The 16,916-nt window shown below is 37.4% G+C and overlaps 1 protein-coding gene across 1 annotated transcript in view; it reads right to left on the bottom strand.

Moving 5' to 3' along the window:
* TTC33 (tetratricopeptide repeat domain 33) overlaps nt 1–16,916 on the bottom strand; it is a 40,287-nt gene that overhangs the window by 5,491 nt on the left and 17,880 nt on the right. The window contains exons 3-4 of the mRNA XM_046671626.1: nt 3,439–3,520; nt 1,639–1,770 (exon numbers count right to left, since the gene is read on the bottom strand). Coding sequence (XP_046527582.1) covers nt 1,639–1,770; nt 3,439–3,520 — 214 coding nt within the window. The remainder of the gene's footprint in view (nt 1–1,638; nt 1,771–3,438; nt 3,521–16,916) is intronic.

Genomic DNA, 16,916 nt, shown 5'->3' with positions numbered 1-16,916 from the left:
AAGACAAAATTGGCCCATTCACAACAACGTGGATGGACCTCGAGGGTATTATGTTAAGCGAAATAAGCCAGTCAGAGAAAGACAAACTCTATATGACTCCACTCATAGGTGGAAGTTATTATATTGATAAGGAGATCAGATCGGTGGTTACCAGGGAAAAGGGGGGGTGGGGGGAGGGCACAAAGGGGGAAGTGGTGTACCCACAACATGACTAACAAAAACGTACAACTGAAATCTCACAAGGTTGTAATCTATCATAACATTTATTAAAAAAAAAAAAAAAGCATATGGGTGTGGATAAGAAGGCTTTAGGAGAAAATTTAAAATGAGAAGAGTGAGAGGAATTCTAACATTTAATATTTCGTGGAGGAGGCTAGAGCTACAAAAGAGAAAAGGAGCAGTCATTAAAAAAGAAAAGACATTAGTATCCTGAGCCATCAAAAGGAAGGAGAGAGTGTTTCTGGGGGAATGGTCACCAGCTCTGAGTGCTGTTGAGAAGTGAGATGCCATAAGATTTATGAGTGGTCCAAGAATGAAAAAAGTGACCGGAAGATGTGATTATTCACCTGTATTGATGTTCTTCATAGCACTGTTTATAGTAGCAACAGAAAAAGAAAGAAAAGGTATACTTTCAAAAGTATAGTGTTGATTACGCAATTGGTGCTATCCCGATACTACAGTGATATTTTCAATGTTACAGCAAAATATTTAGTAATAGGAAAAGAAGTTCACGCCAAAATTTTAGGTAAACAAGAAGAAATTACATAACTATGTAATCAGGATTTTGAGGGATGTTTTGGCATTTTGTTTATCTGCTTATTTTAAAGATTCTATGCTGATTGTGTTTACCTTGTATACCCAGAAAATACAATAAAGTTCTTATCATAAAAAAAAAAAAGCATGAAAAGTCTTAATTTACTTAATGACAAAGAGGAAATTTGGCACCACTATATTAGATTTGCAAACATGCTTTAGGAAATTAGCTGTCGGGTATATATAGCCCAGTCAAAACAAAAACAAAAATAGGACAGTCCCCACAGCCACCTCTCACCCATCTAGCCTTTGCTACCTACAAGGTATAGTCCAGGCAAGTTGAGAAAGGCATTAAGCACCAGTTTACAGGAAACTTTACATGAGTATTTCATTTTCAAAAGCTTCTACCATTCCCCATTTTCTCCTCACTAAGCCAGCAACTTCTCAGTCTAAAGATTTATCACCATCACTCTCCCAGCCTACTTTTTCCTTCCCTAACATAATCTTTTACTGGTTTTGTCTCCATGGTGATACTTATATCACTTTATAATGTGGTAAATTTAACGATGCAAAGAACTAACCTAGAAATTCCTTATTTTATATCTAAATAAAGTTTACCAAATGCCAACGTTTCATGTTAAATTTTTTTTAACTTTCATGATGCTAAATACCTGAAAAATATTCTGACCCTGATATAATGGTGTTTATAATGGAAAAAGATGTTTGGTAATTACTTTGATCTGTGTTTATGAGTTAATATCTTTAAGAGGTAATCTGCTATTTATTTTTGCATAGATTTGATAAATGACTACTTACTTTTTGGTTCAGTTGATCAAAAGCATGCCAAAATAAAATTTCAGTATTACGATAATCTGACTTCCTTACCAAGACTATCTCTCCTAATCCAAGCTGAGCTCGTCCCAAAGTCTGCCAAGACTCCCATGAGTGTGGATTTCTCTGGACAGCCATTTCTGCTGCATGGACTGCTGGGAACATTTCGTGAAGAGACATCAGGACCTAGAGCCAAAAGGATGAAAAAAAACCTGTCGGTAATATTCATACACTAGCAAACTACTAATGGATAATCACATGCAAACAACGCTTTTCATTTTGAAAAATATATTTTTAGTCTGGTAAACATAGCATTTCAGTGGTTTTGAGCCCTCTCCTCTGCCTTTCAGAGTCAGGAATTATATTCTTCTTTCTACTCTTGAAATAACTATGAAAGTATAAACTATTCCCTTTCTAGTTATTGAAGCCTATTGTCCATCTGGTCCAAACCAAGCGGTCATATTCTAGCCATGATGGCTCAGAGCTACTTGAACTCTCAGTTTCACTTCTGTTTATTCTACTTACAATGCGGTTTTTAGGGAACCCCAGGTCTAGCTGTTAAACTAGGTAAATTTAAATTTGTTCAACCACCCATCCTGTCCCCAGTGAACATCTTCCTGCTATAAAAATCATTTCTACGCTCCACAGGCCTCCCCACAACAGGGTTTTTCAAACCCTACGAACCAGAAAAGTCAGAAAGTTGTAGAATTTTAATTATAGGAAAGGGTTGGATTTTATCTATAATCTTTGGAACAATTTGTATTTCACAAGATTTGTGATATAACCATCATGATCAGGCTCCAAATTAAACAACTCGGTTCATACAGTTAGCTACAAATCCTGCCTTCTACAAATCCTGAGCTAACAACTGTTGCCAATCTTCTTTTTTGTTTTTCTCCCCAAACTCCCCCAGTACATAGTTGCACATTTTAGTTGTGAGTCCTTCTAGTTGTGGCATGTGAGATGCCGCCTCAACATGGCCTGATGAGCGGTGCCATGTCCAGGCCCAGGATCCAAACCAGTGAAACCCTGGGCCCCCGAAGTGGAGCACGCGAACTTAACCACTCAGCCACGGGGCCGGCCCCATCCTGCCTTTAATATATATATATATATTCAAGATTGAAAATTAAAGTCTTATCCAAATGAAGGTCCTCATAGCACTTCATTTCGTAGACATAAATTATTTAGGTTTTTCCCAGATGAGCTAAAATCAAAGCTGATAAAAGATGTGCCCTATGCTTGAGATCATCATCTGAAAGCTGTCTGTTAGGTGTGTAGATCAAGGCTAAATTCCAACTATTCCCTGCCAAAAATACGTTTAATGCTGTTTGAGATTTTAAGTCTCGTGGCTAACCTAACCCAAGTGCTCGCAGGTTTTCTCTGTGAACTTTCCCATAAAATATTAGAAATGTATTTTTAAGGACAAATGTTGTGTTTAAACTACTAATAAATTAAGTCTATTCTGACCTTTTGCTAAGGATTAGGCCATTTTTAGGGAAATGTCATCATCCAGAATCCAATTCATCCTCATTCTAAAGAAATTAAGTTATTGCTAAATCCACTACAAATAATTCCCAAGAAAAGCAAACACACTCCATTTATTTAAGAGATCACCAGTGACTTCTTTACAGATATCCATCTGCTCATATCTTACCACAGTTAGGCTGAAATAACAGTTAACTTCATTGTAAAGGTAAATGAATTTCTAATTTGATGCATGAGGAAGAGCCATAAATAACATGGCAACATTTTTTCCCCAAATAAACTGTCTTTGAAAAAGAAAATACTATTTTGGCTCACCACACAAACATAGCACAGCTTCATAATGAAAGAGAAATTCCTCACAATCATTACCTGTGACTTCATCTCGTACAGGGTAGCATCATTTGGGGTGAACTGTAGCGCTTCATCCCATTTCTGAATCGCCTCTCGGTATCTGTGGTCGTTAAAGTTACATTAATACCATATTTTCAATGAGTCCTTGAGAATACATGACCAAATTTAAAAATCAGATACTAAGGAATAAGTGCTTATCACAAAATATCTCTATTCAAGAACTGGTAATATGTATTGACGTTACGAAAGCAGGAAAATTTAAGAGATGAAGGGAAGGGACAGCAAAAGAGAAAAAAGCAAAATATAAATAAAAGAGATCTTGGAAAACTTTCTCCAAGATTTTATTTTCTGGGTTGAGAAATCAACACCAGGATCTTTCTTTTTTTCATTAACCCCAACGTCTGCATATGTTGTCACTCGTTTTAGATGTACCACAGAGGACCTTCCTGAGGAATTTACAAGCCAGATGCAACCCTGGGCTCTACTGCAGCAATCTACCTGACACATGACAGTTGAAGAAGTTGCCACGTAATTTTGTAAAGATTCTTCAGTTTTCAGTTTCCTTGTCTATAAGCTCTATGAGCACAGGGACCATGTCTTGTTCATCACTATTAATACATAGTAAGTTTATAAGAAACGGGTCAGGGGTCGACCCAGTGGTGCAGCGGTTAAATTTGCACATTCTGCTTTGGCAGCCTGGGGTTCACCAGTTCAGTTCCCAGGTGTGGACCTATACACCACTGGGCAAGTCATGCTGTGGCAGGCGTCTCACCTATAAAGTGGAGGAAGATGGTCACCAATGTTAGCTCAGGGCCAGTCTTCCTCAGCAAAAAAGAAGAGGATTGGTGGCAGATGTTAGCTCAGAGCTAATCTTCCTCAAAAAAAAAAATTCTTTTTTAAAGTAAAAAATGAGTCAAGAATGACAAATAGTATGGAGATGGTGATTTCCCCTACCATCTTTTCAGTGGAACTCTCGATTCTACTTCTATTTATTCCACTTACAATGTGGTTTCTGGGAAACCACACTTTTCACCCTTTACCCAGTCAGGTCTCTCCTTTGAGCTCCAGAGCCAGACAGTCAACTAACATCTCCACCGAGAGATGTTAAGTGAAATAAGCCAGATAGAGAAAGATGAACTCTGTATGACTCCACTCATAGGTGGAAGTTAACATATAAACAAAGAGAGCTGATTGGCGGTTAACAGGGGAAAGGGTAGGGGGAGGGCACAAAGGGTGAAGTGGTGCACCTACAACATGACTGACAATAATGTGCAACCGAAATTTCACAAGGTTGTAAACTATCATAATCTTAATAAAAAGTTTTTAAAAAATTAAATTAAATTAAGGAACGATTAAATCCTACATGTTATCCAAAGTAGTCATCTTCACAGCATCCTTCACAAGTGGCTAATTCATGTACACATGAATATTTCTAGATGAAAGTTCTAATTACCAGAACATTCTTCATTATAATGAGCTGGAACTTTCTATTCTGTACCTTTCCCCTAATGCTACTAGTTCTGCTTTCTAGAGCTAAACAGAGAAAAACTAATCTACCAGTTTTCATTCCTAGCTACACATAGAATGACCTACGAAGATAGTGGAGGGGAAAAAATACCCACACACACACACTGGTCCCTGCCTCAGATCAATTAAAATAGAAATTCTCGGAGTAGGGCCTAGGCATCTGTATTTCTTAAAAGTTCCCCAGGTAACGCTAATAAAAACCAGGGGTGTAAACCACTAACATCTCTCATAGTATACCAAGCCCTATCTTGTGCTATCTTCTCTTGAATCACTTCTTGTTACCTATTTTCCAGACCCTTCATTTCCTCTGTATGTGTTCTTGTAAATAATTTCCTACCTAACATGTGAAGATCCAAACTAAACATAACAATGAAAATGTGGGCTCTCTGCACTGATTATTATTAGCAGGGAGCAGAGAACTAAAGAAATAAAGGCAGAATTTGGTGGAAAATATAAAGTTGAAGAACATAAAAAAGTACACACTCTGTTTTCACCTTGCTATAGAGTTCCTTTACTAGCACATAATACAAAAGGGTAACCATTTCCGGGGTCTTATGCCATCTCAGCAAATGGCAAATGGGCTACAGCCACCTTGGAGTAAGTTTGCCACAGTGCCACTTCCATGGCCAGCAGGAGGGGTGAGGCTGAGACAGCCGGCCATGCACTTTACGAAGCCTGCCTTAACTGCCAAATAGGTTGTAGCAGTGGCTATTGTTATTTTGCAGTAATGGGCTATGGATACAACTAAAAGCTGAAGATCACGCCCCAAAGGCTGGCAGTCTTTGTTTCCAGGCAAACCACATCTGAATACGCAGAGACGGCCACCAGAATGACTGTCTGGACCACCGTCAATATCTTCTTCTCTCACAGAGGCCTGCTGAGTCCTGAGGAGATAACTGTTTGAACACTGTGTTTAACTCTGAGTAAAAGACTACTTGAATTTTAGGAACTACCACTGATTTGAACAGTGTAACCATGATTCACCTCAGTTTTAAATGATGCGCTACTGTGATGCTGTATTTTTCCCAGCCTCTGCCTGCATCAGCAATACTCTGATGTCACAAATCAAATCTCTCAGAGTTTCACTAACTGGAAATGATTCCTCTATCGAGGATTTTGCCAAACTCGAGCATCTGTATAGAGCCAGAGTCCCAAAAACAGGAGGTAATGGTGGAGACGTGCAGTCTCACTGGTGCTGTCTGTCAGCGCTCTCCTTCCATCTCCCTAAGACCCCTTCAAAATGCTCTAGGACTTGCTCTGCTTTCCATGTGCTTGGGCGCTTCTGCCCAGTCTCAGGCTATGCCGTTAGCCTGGCCTGTAGAAGCTTGAGTGGCTGGCACACAATTCTTCATACAAACTCTGTTCTTAGCAGGTGGTAGACACACGATGGTTAAGCCACTGTGTCCCACTGTTAGTCCCAGTTACGCTGAATGGAAATCTGAGGCTCACAGTTATTTTTAGGTAATTCACATGTGAATGTCAGCTTAGAACCTGCCCAACGCACTTTAAACTAAGCTACTGAAGGCTCCTTTTTCAGCTACCATTAAAATTCCTTATTTATGAATTCCAATTACTCAATTAAAATACCATCAACTATACAGAACTAAATAACTAGCTGCTTCTGCAGGGTTACCACCTATCAGGGCATACTGCTTGGACTCCTATGTTAACCCCCTAAGGGTCCCACTCTTACAATCCTTCCTTTCCTAGCCCCCCCAGATAAAGTAGCTTCCTTTAGGCAAAACGCACTTTTTACAAAGAAGGACAGTAGAGAAAAGATGTGAGGACCTCACCTAGTACACAAGTTAGCAAAGGAGAAGATGAAAAGGAACCTACAGAGAAGGAATGAGAAAGTGTGAACTTTCCTGGTGGACTCTTCACGGGATAAAAACCGCAGCTTGTGGAGAGGAGAGACGGGGAGGAGGAGGAAGCAGGCTGTGCAGCTTCCAGCAGACCTCCTGCTTCTTTGATCTGTGTGTGTACAGCTACCAAGGCAGCCGAAGACTGCAATCTATGCCAGACACTAAAACTCACTGTGCACTTGTACTGGGTATTCAATTTTTTTTTAAACACTAAAATATTCTTAAATCAGGTCTTCCTTGTGTTATATACCTGAGTAAAGGACAATTGTTTTGATATGAAAAATTGTTTCCTGGGTATAAAAATAGAGAAGAATCAGAAAATAGAGGAAAGCAGGCATGCACACACACACACGCAAAGAAATTACAGATGCTCATAATTTCACCACCCGAAGATGATAACCATAGTTAAGATAGTTAACATTTACTAGAATATTTCTTCCAGTTTATTTCAATGTATTGTATATGACACACACGCGAAACATTTTTCTTACGTCTTTAAGTCATCAAATGCTTCTCTCTCCAGTATAATGTTTAAAGACTGATTACTGCTATTCCAAAGCAAAATTCTTTCAAATGAATCCTCTATTGTTAGACATAAAAAATTACCCTTTGGTACAAACTTCCATTATAGGATGAGTAAGTTCTGGGGAGTTAATGTACAGCATGTTTATTACATATCATATTATATACCTGAAAGTTGCTAAAAGAGTAAATCTTAAATGTTTTCACCACAAGAAAAAGTAACTATGTGAGGTGCTGGCTGAGTTAACTAATCTTATTGTGGTAATCATTTCACAATATGTAAGTGTATCAAATCACCATGTTGTACACCTTAAATTTACACGTTATATCTCAATTATATTTCAATGAAGCTAAAAAAACATTACCCTTTGGCCATTACAATTCTCTTTTGGAAGGAAGTGGGCCGTGAATAATAATTGTTGAAGAAAAATTGTATTTTGGAGGTCAAACATATACACATATTACATTTAATGTAAAACTGACTGGAAATGAGATCACCTTAGAAAAGATATCATTCCCATTGATTCCTTTAAGAAAAAAGCCAATGAAGGAAGGAATAAATATTATATTTACTTGTCTATATTACTCATTTTCAGACTTCCTATTAATATGACCTGCCAGCTTTACAAGGAACATGATTTCAGTTTCCAATTGGTTTAGTTATTACAACTAGCAATCTCTACGCTAACCAAAAATTCAAATGACACCAATACTCTTTCAATATAAGATTGTATCTAAAATATAAATCATATTCAGACTGTTTATTCATCTAGACACTAGTATACATGTTTAACAATTAGAATTATAATTTTAAATTTTTATTTTTAGTCTTACAGAAAAGGGGGAAAAGACCTTTCAATGAAACGCAAAGCAGCAGCCTCTTGTGTCCTCTCTCCTCGATCTTGTCTTCAAACTACATGCACACACAGACACACACTCAAAAGCATGACTTCAAATGAACAATTACTTTTATTTTAAACTAAGTAAACAAGAGAACGCGTACATGAACACTATTTTCAAAACCTTTGTGAAGGACAAATACAGGACTTTTTTTCTTCAAAATTTTGAAATAAAAATAAATGCCTAAACAAATGCTGAAGAGGGAAAGTTCTTCATAGAAGGAAAGAAGCTAATAAATATGCAGGCGTAATATTAGAATTTAAAAAATCATCATTTATCAAATAATGGATCTAGGCAGTGGACGCTAAAGCTATCAGGGAAAAGACTGATGCAGAACTGTGAAAAGGAGGATAAGGCTGATACTCCACGTGAACGATGTAAATTATCTCAGCATCACTAAAGGGTACCCAGATATATACATCATGATGTGATGCCATAGAAAGTAAACACCACCATGACTATTCTAGCAAAAAGAAAACAACTGAACATGAATTGAAGCTGCCAGATCTAACTTCCAGTTTTCAGAAAATACAAGGTTGAGGAAAAAATTAAATGATCCAGAGGGAAAAAATCATGCAAATCCAGCGTGTGAGACAGTCTACAAAACAATTTGTTAGGTCAATTCTAAAAATCAACGCCATGGGAAAAAATGTAAAAGGTGAGAGAATTGTTCCAAAGCTCTAAATATGGAGTCCACAACCTTTTTCTGTAAAGGGTCAAATAGAAAATATTTTAGATTTTGGAGGCCAGATGGTCTCTGTTCTAACCATTCAAGTCTGCTGCTGTAGTGTGAAAGACGCAATACAAACGAGTGGGTCTGTGTTCCAACAAAACTTTATTTACCAAAATACATGGCAGACCAGATTTGGTCAGCTAATTGTAGTTTGTAGAACCTGCTCTAAATTAAGAGACTAAAAACACATAATAACCAATAACAATGTATGAGCCTTGTTTGGATCTTCAGCAGAAAAACAGCTACAAAAAACATTTTATGGACAACTGCAAAACTAAATACATATGAGATACTAGAATATATTAGGAAATTATTGTTGTCTTATGTGCTAATTATATTATGGTTATATAGGAAAAGGTCCTTATTGATAGAAAATTCCTATCAAAGTTTTCAGGGGTGGGCTTTTATGATGTCTATGACTTATCAAATGGTTAATAAAACATAGCAGATAAAGCAAATATGGCAAGATAACAATTGCTGAATCTGAGTGGTGGGTAAAGAGTTGTTCACTGTATAATCATTCAACTTCTCTGTATGTTTGAAAATTTTCATAATAAAAAGAAAACTGTTTTTTCTTTTTTTTTCTTTACTGAGGAAGATTCACCCTGAACTAACATCTGTCGCCAATCTTCCTCTTTTTTTGTATGTGAGCCACCATCACAGCATCACCACTGATGAGTGGTGTAGGTCTGCACCCAGGAACTGAACCCAGGCTGCTGAAGCACAGTATGCCAAACTTAATCACTAGGCCACCACGCTGGTCCAGAAAACAGTTTCTTCTTTTTTTGAGGAAGATTAGCCCTGAGCTAACATCTGCCACCAATCTTCCCCTTTTTGCTGAGGAAGACTGGCCCTGAACTAACATCTGTGCCCATCTTCTTTCATATGTGGGACACCTGCCACAGCACAGCTTGACAAGCGGTGCATAAGTCTGCACCGGGGATCCGAACCGGCAAACTCCAGGCCATGGAAGCGGAACGTGTGAACTTTGCTGCGCCACCAGGCCAGCCCCCAGAAAACAGTTTTTAACGGAAAGTTATATGCGTGTTCCCTATCTTTATACATGCATTTTATGCATCTATATACACATACTCGCACATAACCTTTAAAACCCACCTGTTTCTAGTAACAGTTCACTCTAAAGAAAAATGGGAAAAAAATAAAATGTTTTTTCAAATGCACATCCAGTTTGACCCAGCAATTCCATTTCTATAAATCTTTCTTTTGGACTGACTTGTATGAGCACACACTTATATCTCTGAAAGGATATTCACTGTATCATATGTAAAAATTGAAGATGAAAACATCCTTTCTCAAAAGAGGGGGAGTTAAATACATTTTAATACATGACACAATGAAATACAAGTATCCCTTCATATCCAAATGTTTCTGGTTCCTGATTTTAGATAATAAGAGTCTAGATAGTAAGAGATCTGCTATAGCGCCATTAGAAAAAAAAAAAAGGCAAGTCTATACATAATATGATCTCTAAGATATATTAAGTAAAAAAGAGGAAAGGGAGAGAATGGTACATATATTTAGAATGCTACCATTTACAAAGTTTTAAAAGATATATAGACCCACATGCTTATAAATCTAAAGATTATCTTTGGCAGGACATCAAGAAACTGGTGACTGTAGTTGCCTGTGGGAAAGTGAACTAATAGACCAGGGGACAGGAATGAGGGCAAGACTGATTTTTCACTGTATATCCTTTGTTATTACTACATTTTCTTTTTGAAATCATGAGCATATATTATTGCCTTTCTGTTTTCCTTAAAAATTTTAAGAATAAATTAAACAAACCGGGGCTGGCCCCGTGGCCGAGTGGTTAAGTTCGCGCGCTCCGCTGCAGGCGGCCCAGTGTTTCGTTGGTTCGAATCCTGGGCGCGGACATGGCACTGCTCATCGGACCACGCTGAGGCAGCGTCCCACATTCCACAACTAGAAGAACCCACAACGAAGAATACACAACTATGTACCGGGGGGCTTTGGGGAGAAAAAGGAAAAAATAAAATCTTTAAAAAAAAAAAAAAATTAAACAAACCATGGGACTGGGTAAGACCACATACAGAGAGAGAGCAGATGAGAACGAGAAAAGATACCAGGACTGGGGTTTTCCAAATTCGAGGTCAAGCAGAGAAGGACCAGCAAAGATGACTGAGAAGAAGAGAAAGAGAGGAAGGAGGAAATTTAGGAGTGTGTGTAATTTCATAGAAAAGAAGAGAGAAGTCTGTGATCGAGAGAGTGATGAGTTGTACCGAATACCTCAGAGAGATCTAGTAACATGTAGGTCATTGGTGACACTGAGCAAAACAGTATTCTTGAAATTGTGGGAACGGAAACCAGACTGAAGAGCGAACTGGAAGCAAGGAAGTGAAGACAATGAATGCTGACAACTCATTTGGGAAGTTTTTCTGTTAATACCAAAGAGAGAAATGAGAAGATAACTGGGCAGGAATATAAGGTCAAGAGAGGGTTGACACATATGTCAAACACAACAAGTGCAAACTGAACTCATCATTATCTACTCCAAACTTACTCCACCTTTATATCCCTGGCTTAGAGAACAGCACCACCAAGTCATTAAGACAGAATTCTGAAGACATTCTTGACCACACTTTTCCCTGCCCGAAGTCACATTAATCATCAATTCTCTAATTCATTTCTTTAACCCATTGTCATTGCTACTACTTAGTTTAGGTCCTCAGTCTTCCTCGCCGGGATTATAAAAAATTCAATTAATCTGTCTTCCTGAGACCAGTCTTGCCTGACTCCAATCCGTTTTCTATTTTATGTCAGAAAGATTTTTCCAGAACACAATTTTGATAAGTTCACCTTACTGAGCTACCTTCAGGACACTGAAGTTCAGGCCTCTTAAATTTAGCAAGGCATTCAACAGACCCCAGACATGCTCTCTGCGTCAAAGTCTCCACTCACCTCTAGACATTTCTTCCACCTGACATTGTACATTATGCTCCTTCCAGTTCTACTGAACTATTTTTGATACTCCAAGGGGAGAGATTTCTTCTGGCTTCCTCTTGGCTTTGCGCATCCAGATTCCTATGGCTGGAACATTGTTCTTCTGCTAATTCCCATTTCTCTTCATGACTCTGCTCTGATACCAGCTCTCCCGAAAAGTCTTCTCAAACACTCTATAATTCTATTCCTCCATTTAGTTAAATGCCTTTCTTTTATATCAACCAATGAACTCTTTAAAAAAACAGTACTCTTTACTCCATATCAAAACAGTTTCCCTCTATGTATAACCCGCAAAAGATGCCTATCTAATATTTTCCTTGTGGCATCAGTGCCTAACAAAACCACTAAGTAAATGTTCAGTGAGTAAAAAAAGATATAAGAAATTAGTCTTATATAAAAAGAATAAAAAAATTGTAAGAAAAAGATATAAGAAACTAAGCTTATTTGGGTGAGGAGAGCAGAATATAAAACCAAGGTCAAATCATATGGAACACAATTTTATCTTTGCTGAATCAGAGAGACTTTTAGATTTTACATAGTTTTAGAGTAAACTTTAATTACTTGTCCTGATTATTTAAATCCTTGATAAAAAGAAAAGTTGCATACATTAAAACACTACTAAACTCAAAAGCTTTATTCTAGATATAGTTGGTTCTCATTCCCAGTAGTTATGTTCTATAAAATCACCATAAAAACTGAATTAGCAAATACTGAATCATAGCTCCTAGGGGAAATACAGGGTTAAGTTCCTTCAAACCTCGGGTCACAACATTTTTATCAACTGATTAATAGATAACCTTGTTATATGTGTGTTTCTTTTTAAAGACATCTCATTTAATATACATTGCTGGTTCACAAACATTAAGCTTGTGGCCAACAGCACTGTAACTCATGGCTGGACAAAGCTTATCTAACACATGTATCTTCTCTGTAAGGCACATCATCTTTCTTGTGCTCAGGAACACTACACAGCACTTCTGCACTACACCTAGGGGGCATTTTAAATAGCAAAATCACCAAGAAAAAGCAAAAAAATGTGGAAAACATAACACTAAATAGACCACAAAAAGGATGCTTGTTTACAGAATGAGAGCCAAAACAAGAAGGCAGAGCATCGCCTTCTTTGACTCAGCAGGGCACATACACATCAGGCAACTCAGACTTTTTGCAGCTTTGTACATGTCTGCTAAAGATTGTGAAAGCACCATGAGTATTGATTTTGGGATTACAAATACATTTTAGTGAGTAGGTGAACTCACAAATACAGAATCCATGAATAAAGACTGACTATATTTAAGAAGAAATGTTATAGCATTTTTGTCTACATCAAATGAAATGTAACCAATCACAAATGATTATCACTTTCCACTAATATCATGAAAGACTTCTATCACACAATTTTATGTGCTTATGTGGAAATATCAAAACAAATTTAAAGGTCATTCCTATACAGCTATATTTTTAGCAAATCAGTAGCTAATACTAAGATTCATCATTTTATCTCCTTATTAAAAACTATGCCGTCAAGGGGCCAGCATGGTGGCGTAGTGGTTAAGTTCGCGCACTCTGGTGGCCCAGGGTTCACAAGTTCGGAGCCCATGCATGGACCACTCATCAAGCCACACTGTGGCAGCATCCCACATACAAAACAGAGGAAGACTGGCACAGACGTTAACTCAGGGACAATCTTCCTTACCAAAAAAGACCCAAAAACAAAAAACTATGTTGTCAAGAACTTTAAAGTTTTCACTTTATTTTACATTGTGTTTCTAATAATATTTATAATAATTGTGTCCCAAAATGTTTAATGATAGAAATAACTTTTCTGGCTCACTTTAGGTTTTGTTATTGGAAGTGACTTTCCTTGGTTCAGTATATAATGTTTTAAATTAAAAGTTTTGTTTATTTCCTTGATTTTGTGGGAGCTTTCACACAGATATTATAATAATACTGAAAGTAGTTTTTAGATAGAGCTAAGTTGACTGAAAATTGTGTGATTTCCAATGTAGGTAGATCAGGTTCCACCTTTTAAACAAAGGTCAAATTCTTGAAAGAAACAAAAAAGTCTGAATTATTTTGAGCTTCTCTGTCTAGAATTTGGAGTAGCATTCTGAAGAAAGGAAGGACAAAATATTGTACAGTTACATACAATGAGCATTCATCATAAGCAACCTAATATCCTGTATGTAGGCTCAGAAAGAAAGAAAAAAGGAGCAAAAACAACAAAAGAGAGAAAACACACTTCCTAATTGCATATCTTCTCAAGACAGTCATATTTAGGAAAGGAGAACAGGATCAGGAAGAAGTTTTGAGATGATGCTCAGACTAAAGTTCTAGAACGTTCTACTAGGCAAAGGAAAAGATACTTTAAAAATAAATCCTAAATTGCTCTGCGTTTTAGTCGCTATCACTTATCGAAATGATGTGGATATAGGATTAGCTTAAGTCATAAAGCCTCCTTTCAGTAATAATTTAAACTATTTACTTACACAAAAGAACAAACATGTCTTTAAAAGTTTCTAACTTATTACAGACGAGAGCAAACAATTTAGGGCAGATCAATTCACTCTGGAAACAGTAGGAAGGAGCTCTGAAATTACGTGCAAGTGTACACACACTGAATAAAGGTCATTTTCCAAAGCAAATTAAAACAATGATGCCAACTTCTACCTAGTGCAGGACATCCCTTAGATGTTATTTTATTGAAATCAATTACCTTGTTCTACTCCTTGCAACACTAGACAATGAATTTTCTGAAACAAGTAAAAAGTCACAATTTTAATCTCCCAATTTCGACTTCAGATATAGAGATCATTTAAAATATTTTACCACCTATATTGTTCATTCACTTAGCATATACACAAATGTTGTCACAAAATAAAACTCACTGGAAATTGATTCTAGTATCATGGCATAATTTGGATGAAACAAAAACATGTATAAGTAAAAAGGCAGGACTACAGCAAGTTGCCTTATTTAAATGATAAATACATGATAAAATTACAAACTATGCAAAAGGCAAAACAATAAATAGGACTCTGAAATTTCCCTTCACCTGGATGAACCCAATCACTTGCCTTCTTGCTTCCTCCGAGAAGCCTTCTCTGACTCTTTATCTAAATCATTCTGGTGAATACTGGCTCATGGTATCCAGTTATTTTTTATTCATAGAACAATTTGAAACTTCACATTTATTTACGTATTTGTTTAAACTAAAAGCTCTATGTAGACAGTGCAAAAGGTATTTTGCTCGCCAAGGGATATGCAGCTGCAGCACCGAAACACAACAGCGCCTAAGCCACATCAATCATTTCTGAAGTAGTAAGGTGGACACGAGGAGTAGTCGACAGCCTTTGTGGCATGAACTGGGATGATATGGAAAAGGCCCTGACCAGAAAACAGCTACCATTGCCGAATCCAAAGCTTTCAATACCCCAATTAGAAATGTAGTCCTACTAGTCCTAATGCATTTCAGCACACTTGGAGGATCTAGCAATAAAGATAAAGTGCACTTTTGTCCTAGGATAGATACACTATCGGAGAAAAGAGAATCCTAGTAATCACTGATGACTTTTCAGTCCATAAGATAAATATAAAAGTCCTAAATAAAGGATTAGCAAATTAAATCCAGCAATTAATTACAGTTTAAAATCCACATGACCATGTAGGGTACAACTCAGAAAAACATTAGGAAAGGTTTCATACGTAACAGATAATGGAGGAAAAAAGTACATGACACTCAACAATACTTAATATAATTTCACACCTATTTCTGATTTTTTACAGCTATTACTTATAATGTTCTTAACACCAAAGAAATTTAGTCTCTTGGTGTTATTATCTACTAAGCTTTAATGATATTATGTACCTCTGGAAGCATTAACTATGACACCTAAAAAGAAAGTGTCTGTACTTCTTTAGGCAAATTCTGGGTGACTTCAAGCCTGTCTCTAAATAATATTTCTAAATGTTATTATAGATACAGCATGAAAACTCAGAAATTTGCTATGTTCTATCTTCCTTCTCTAGAAAATTAACCTATTCCTTCATAATAACCTACTCATAATATTCTAATAAATGCAGCAGTAGTAAATTCTGCAGGACTTAACAGTAGTAAACGTCTCTCTTCCAGTGTCAGCCTCTCCGTCCAATCTTTTTCCTACTACTCCCCACGCACAGCTCTGCTCCACTCAGCTGCATCTCTGCCAGGTCCCGACCCACCTATCGTGGCTTTGTTCATGTGGGTTCCCGAGCGCACAAACACATGCTCATCTAAGATTCCGTTCCCCCCTCTTCACCTATTCAAAGGCTCCTTCTCCTCTAAGACCAAGTTAAAATCCCCTGTTCGTCAGACCATGAGTACCACTTAACTGACCACATAGTAACACTTGTATTTCTAAAGTACTTCATGTTTTACAAAGCACTTTCAACACAGTTACTTAACATGCAATTATTCACTTGGTTCTCATAAGTCCTATGATTGGCATTACTTGTTCTCATTTTACTGATGAGGAAACAAAGGTAGCAAGAGAGTAGCTACAGGACTAGTCCAAAGGCACAGGGTATTAAGCCCGCAGAGATCAGGATCTGAAGCTAGCTGTCATAACCACAAGACTAATGCTTTCTCCAACTATTCCAATGCTGTCTCCCATTTAATTTATCTCTAATTCCTCCATGTATTTTTATCTCCTCTTTACTAATGAGTTCAGGGGCCAAAAGGTGGATCTGCTTGTGTTCTCTCTGACACCCAGAACATGGGTGGGCACACAGAAGGTGCTAATATCACAGATTCTACATCTCCTCTGTCCTCCCTTCTCCCAGAGAAGTCCCAGAAAGCAGCAAAGAGAGAAGCACAGAAGGCAGGAAAAGAGGCTGTAACAGGAGCTGGCATGCTGATAATATCTCAGAAAATGAAATGAAAACAAATTCTACCCTAAGGTAACAGTAGCAAACACCGTAATTCCTACTTT

The sequence above is a fragment of the Equus quagga genome, chromosome 9, assembly GCF_021613505.1.
Source record: "Equus quagga isolate Etosha38 chromosome 9, UCLA_HA_Equagga_1.0, whole genome shotgun sequence".
Taxonomy (NCBI): Eukaryota; Metazoa; Chordata; class Mammalia; order Perissodactyla; family Equidae; genus Equus; species Equus quagga.
The sequence above is the reverse complement of the archived record's forward strand: the minus strand, read 5'-3'. Positions and strand labels throughout refer to the sequence as shown.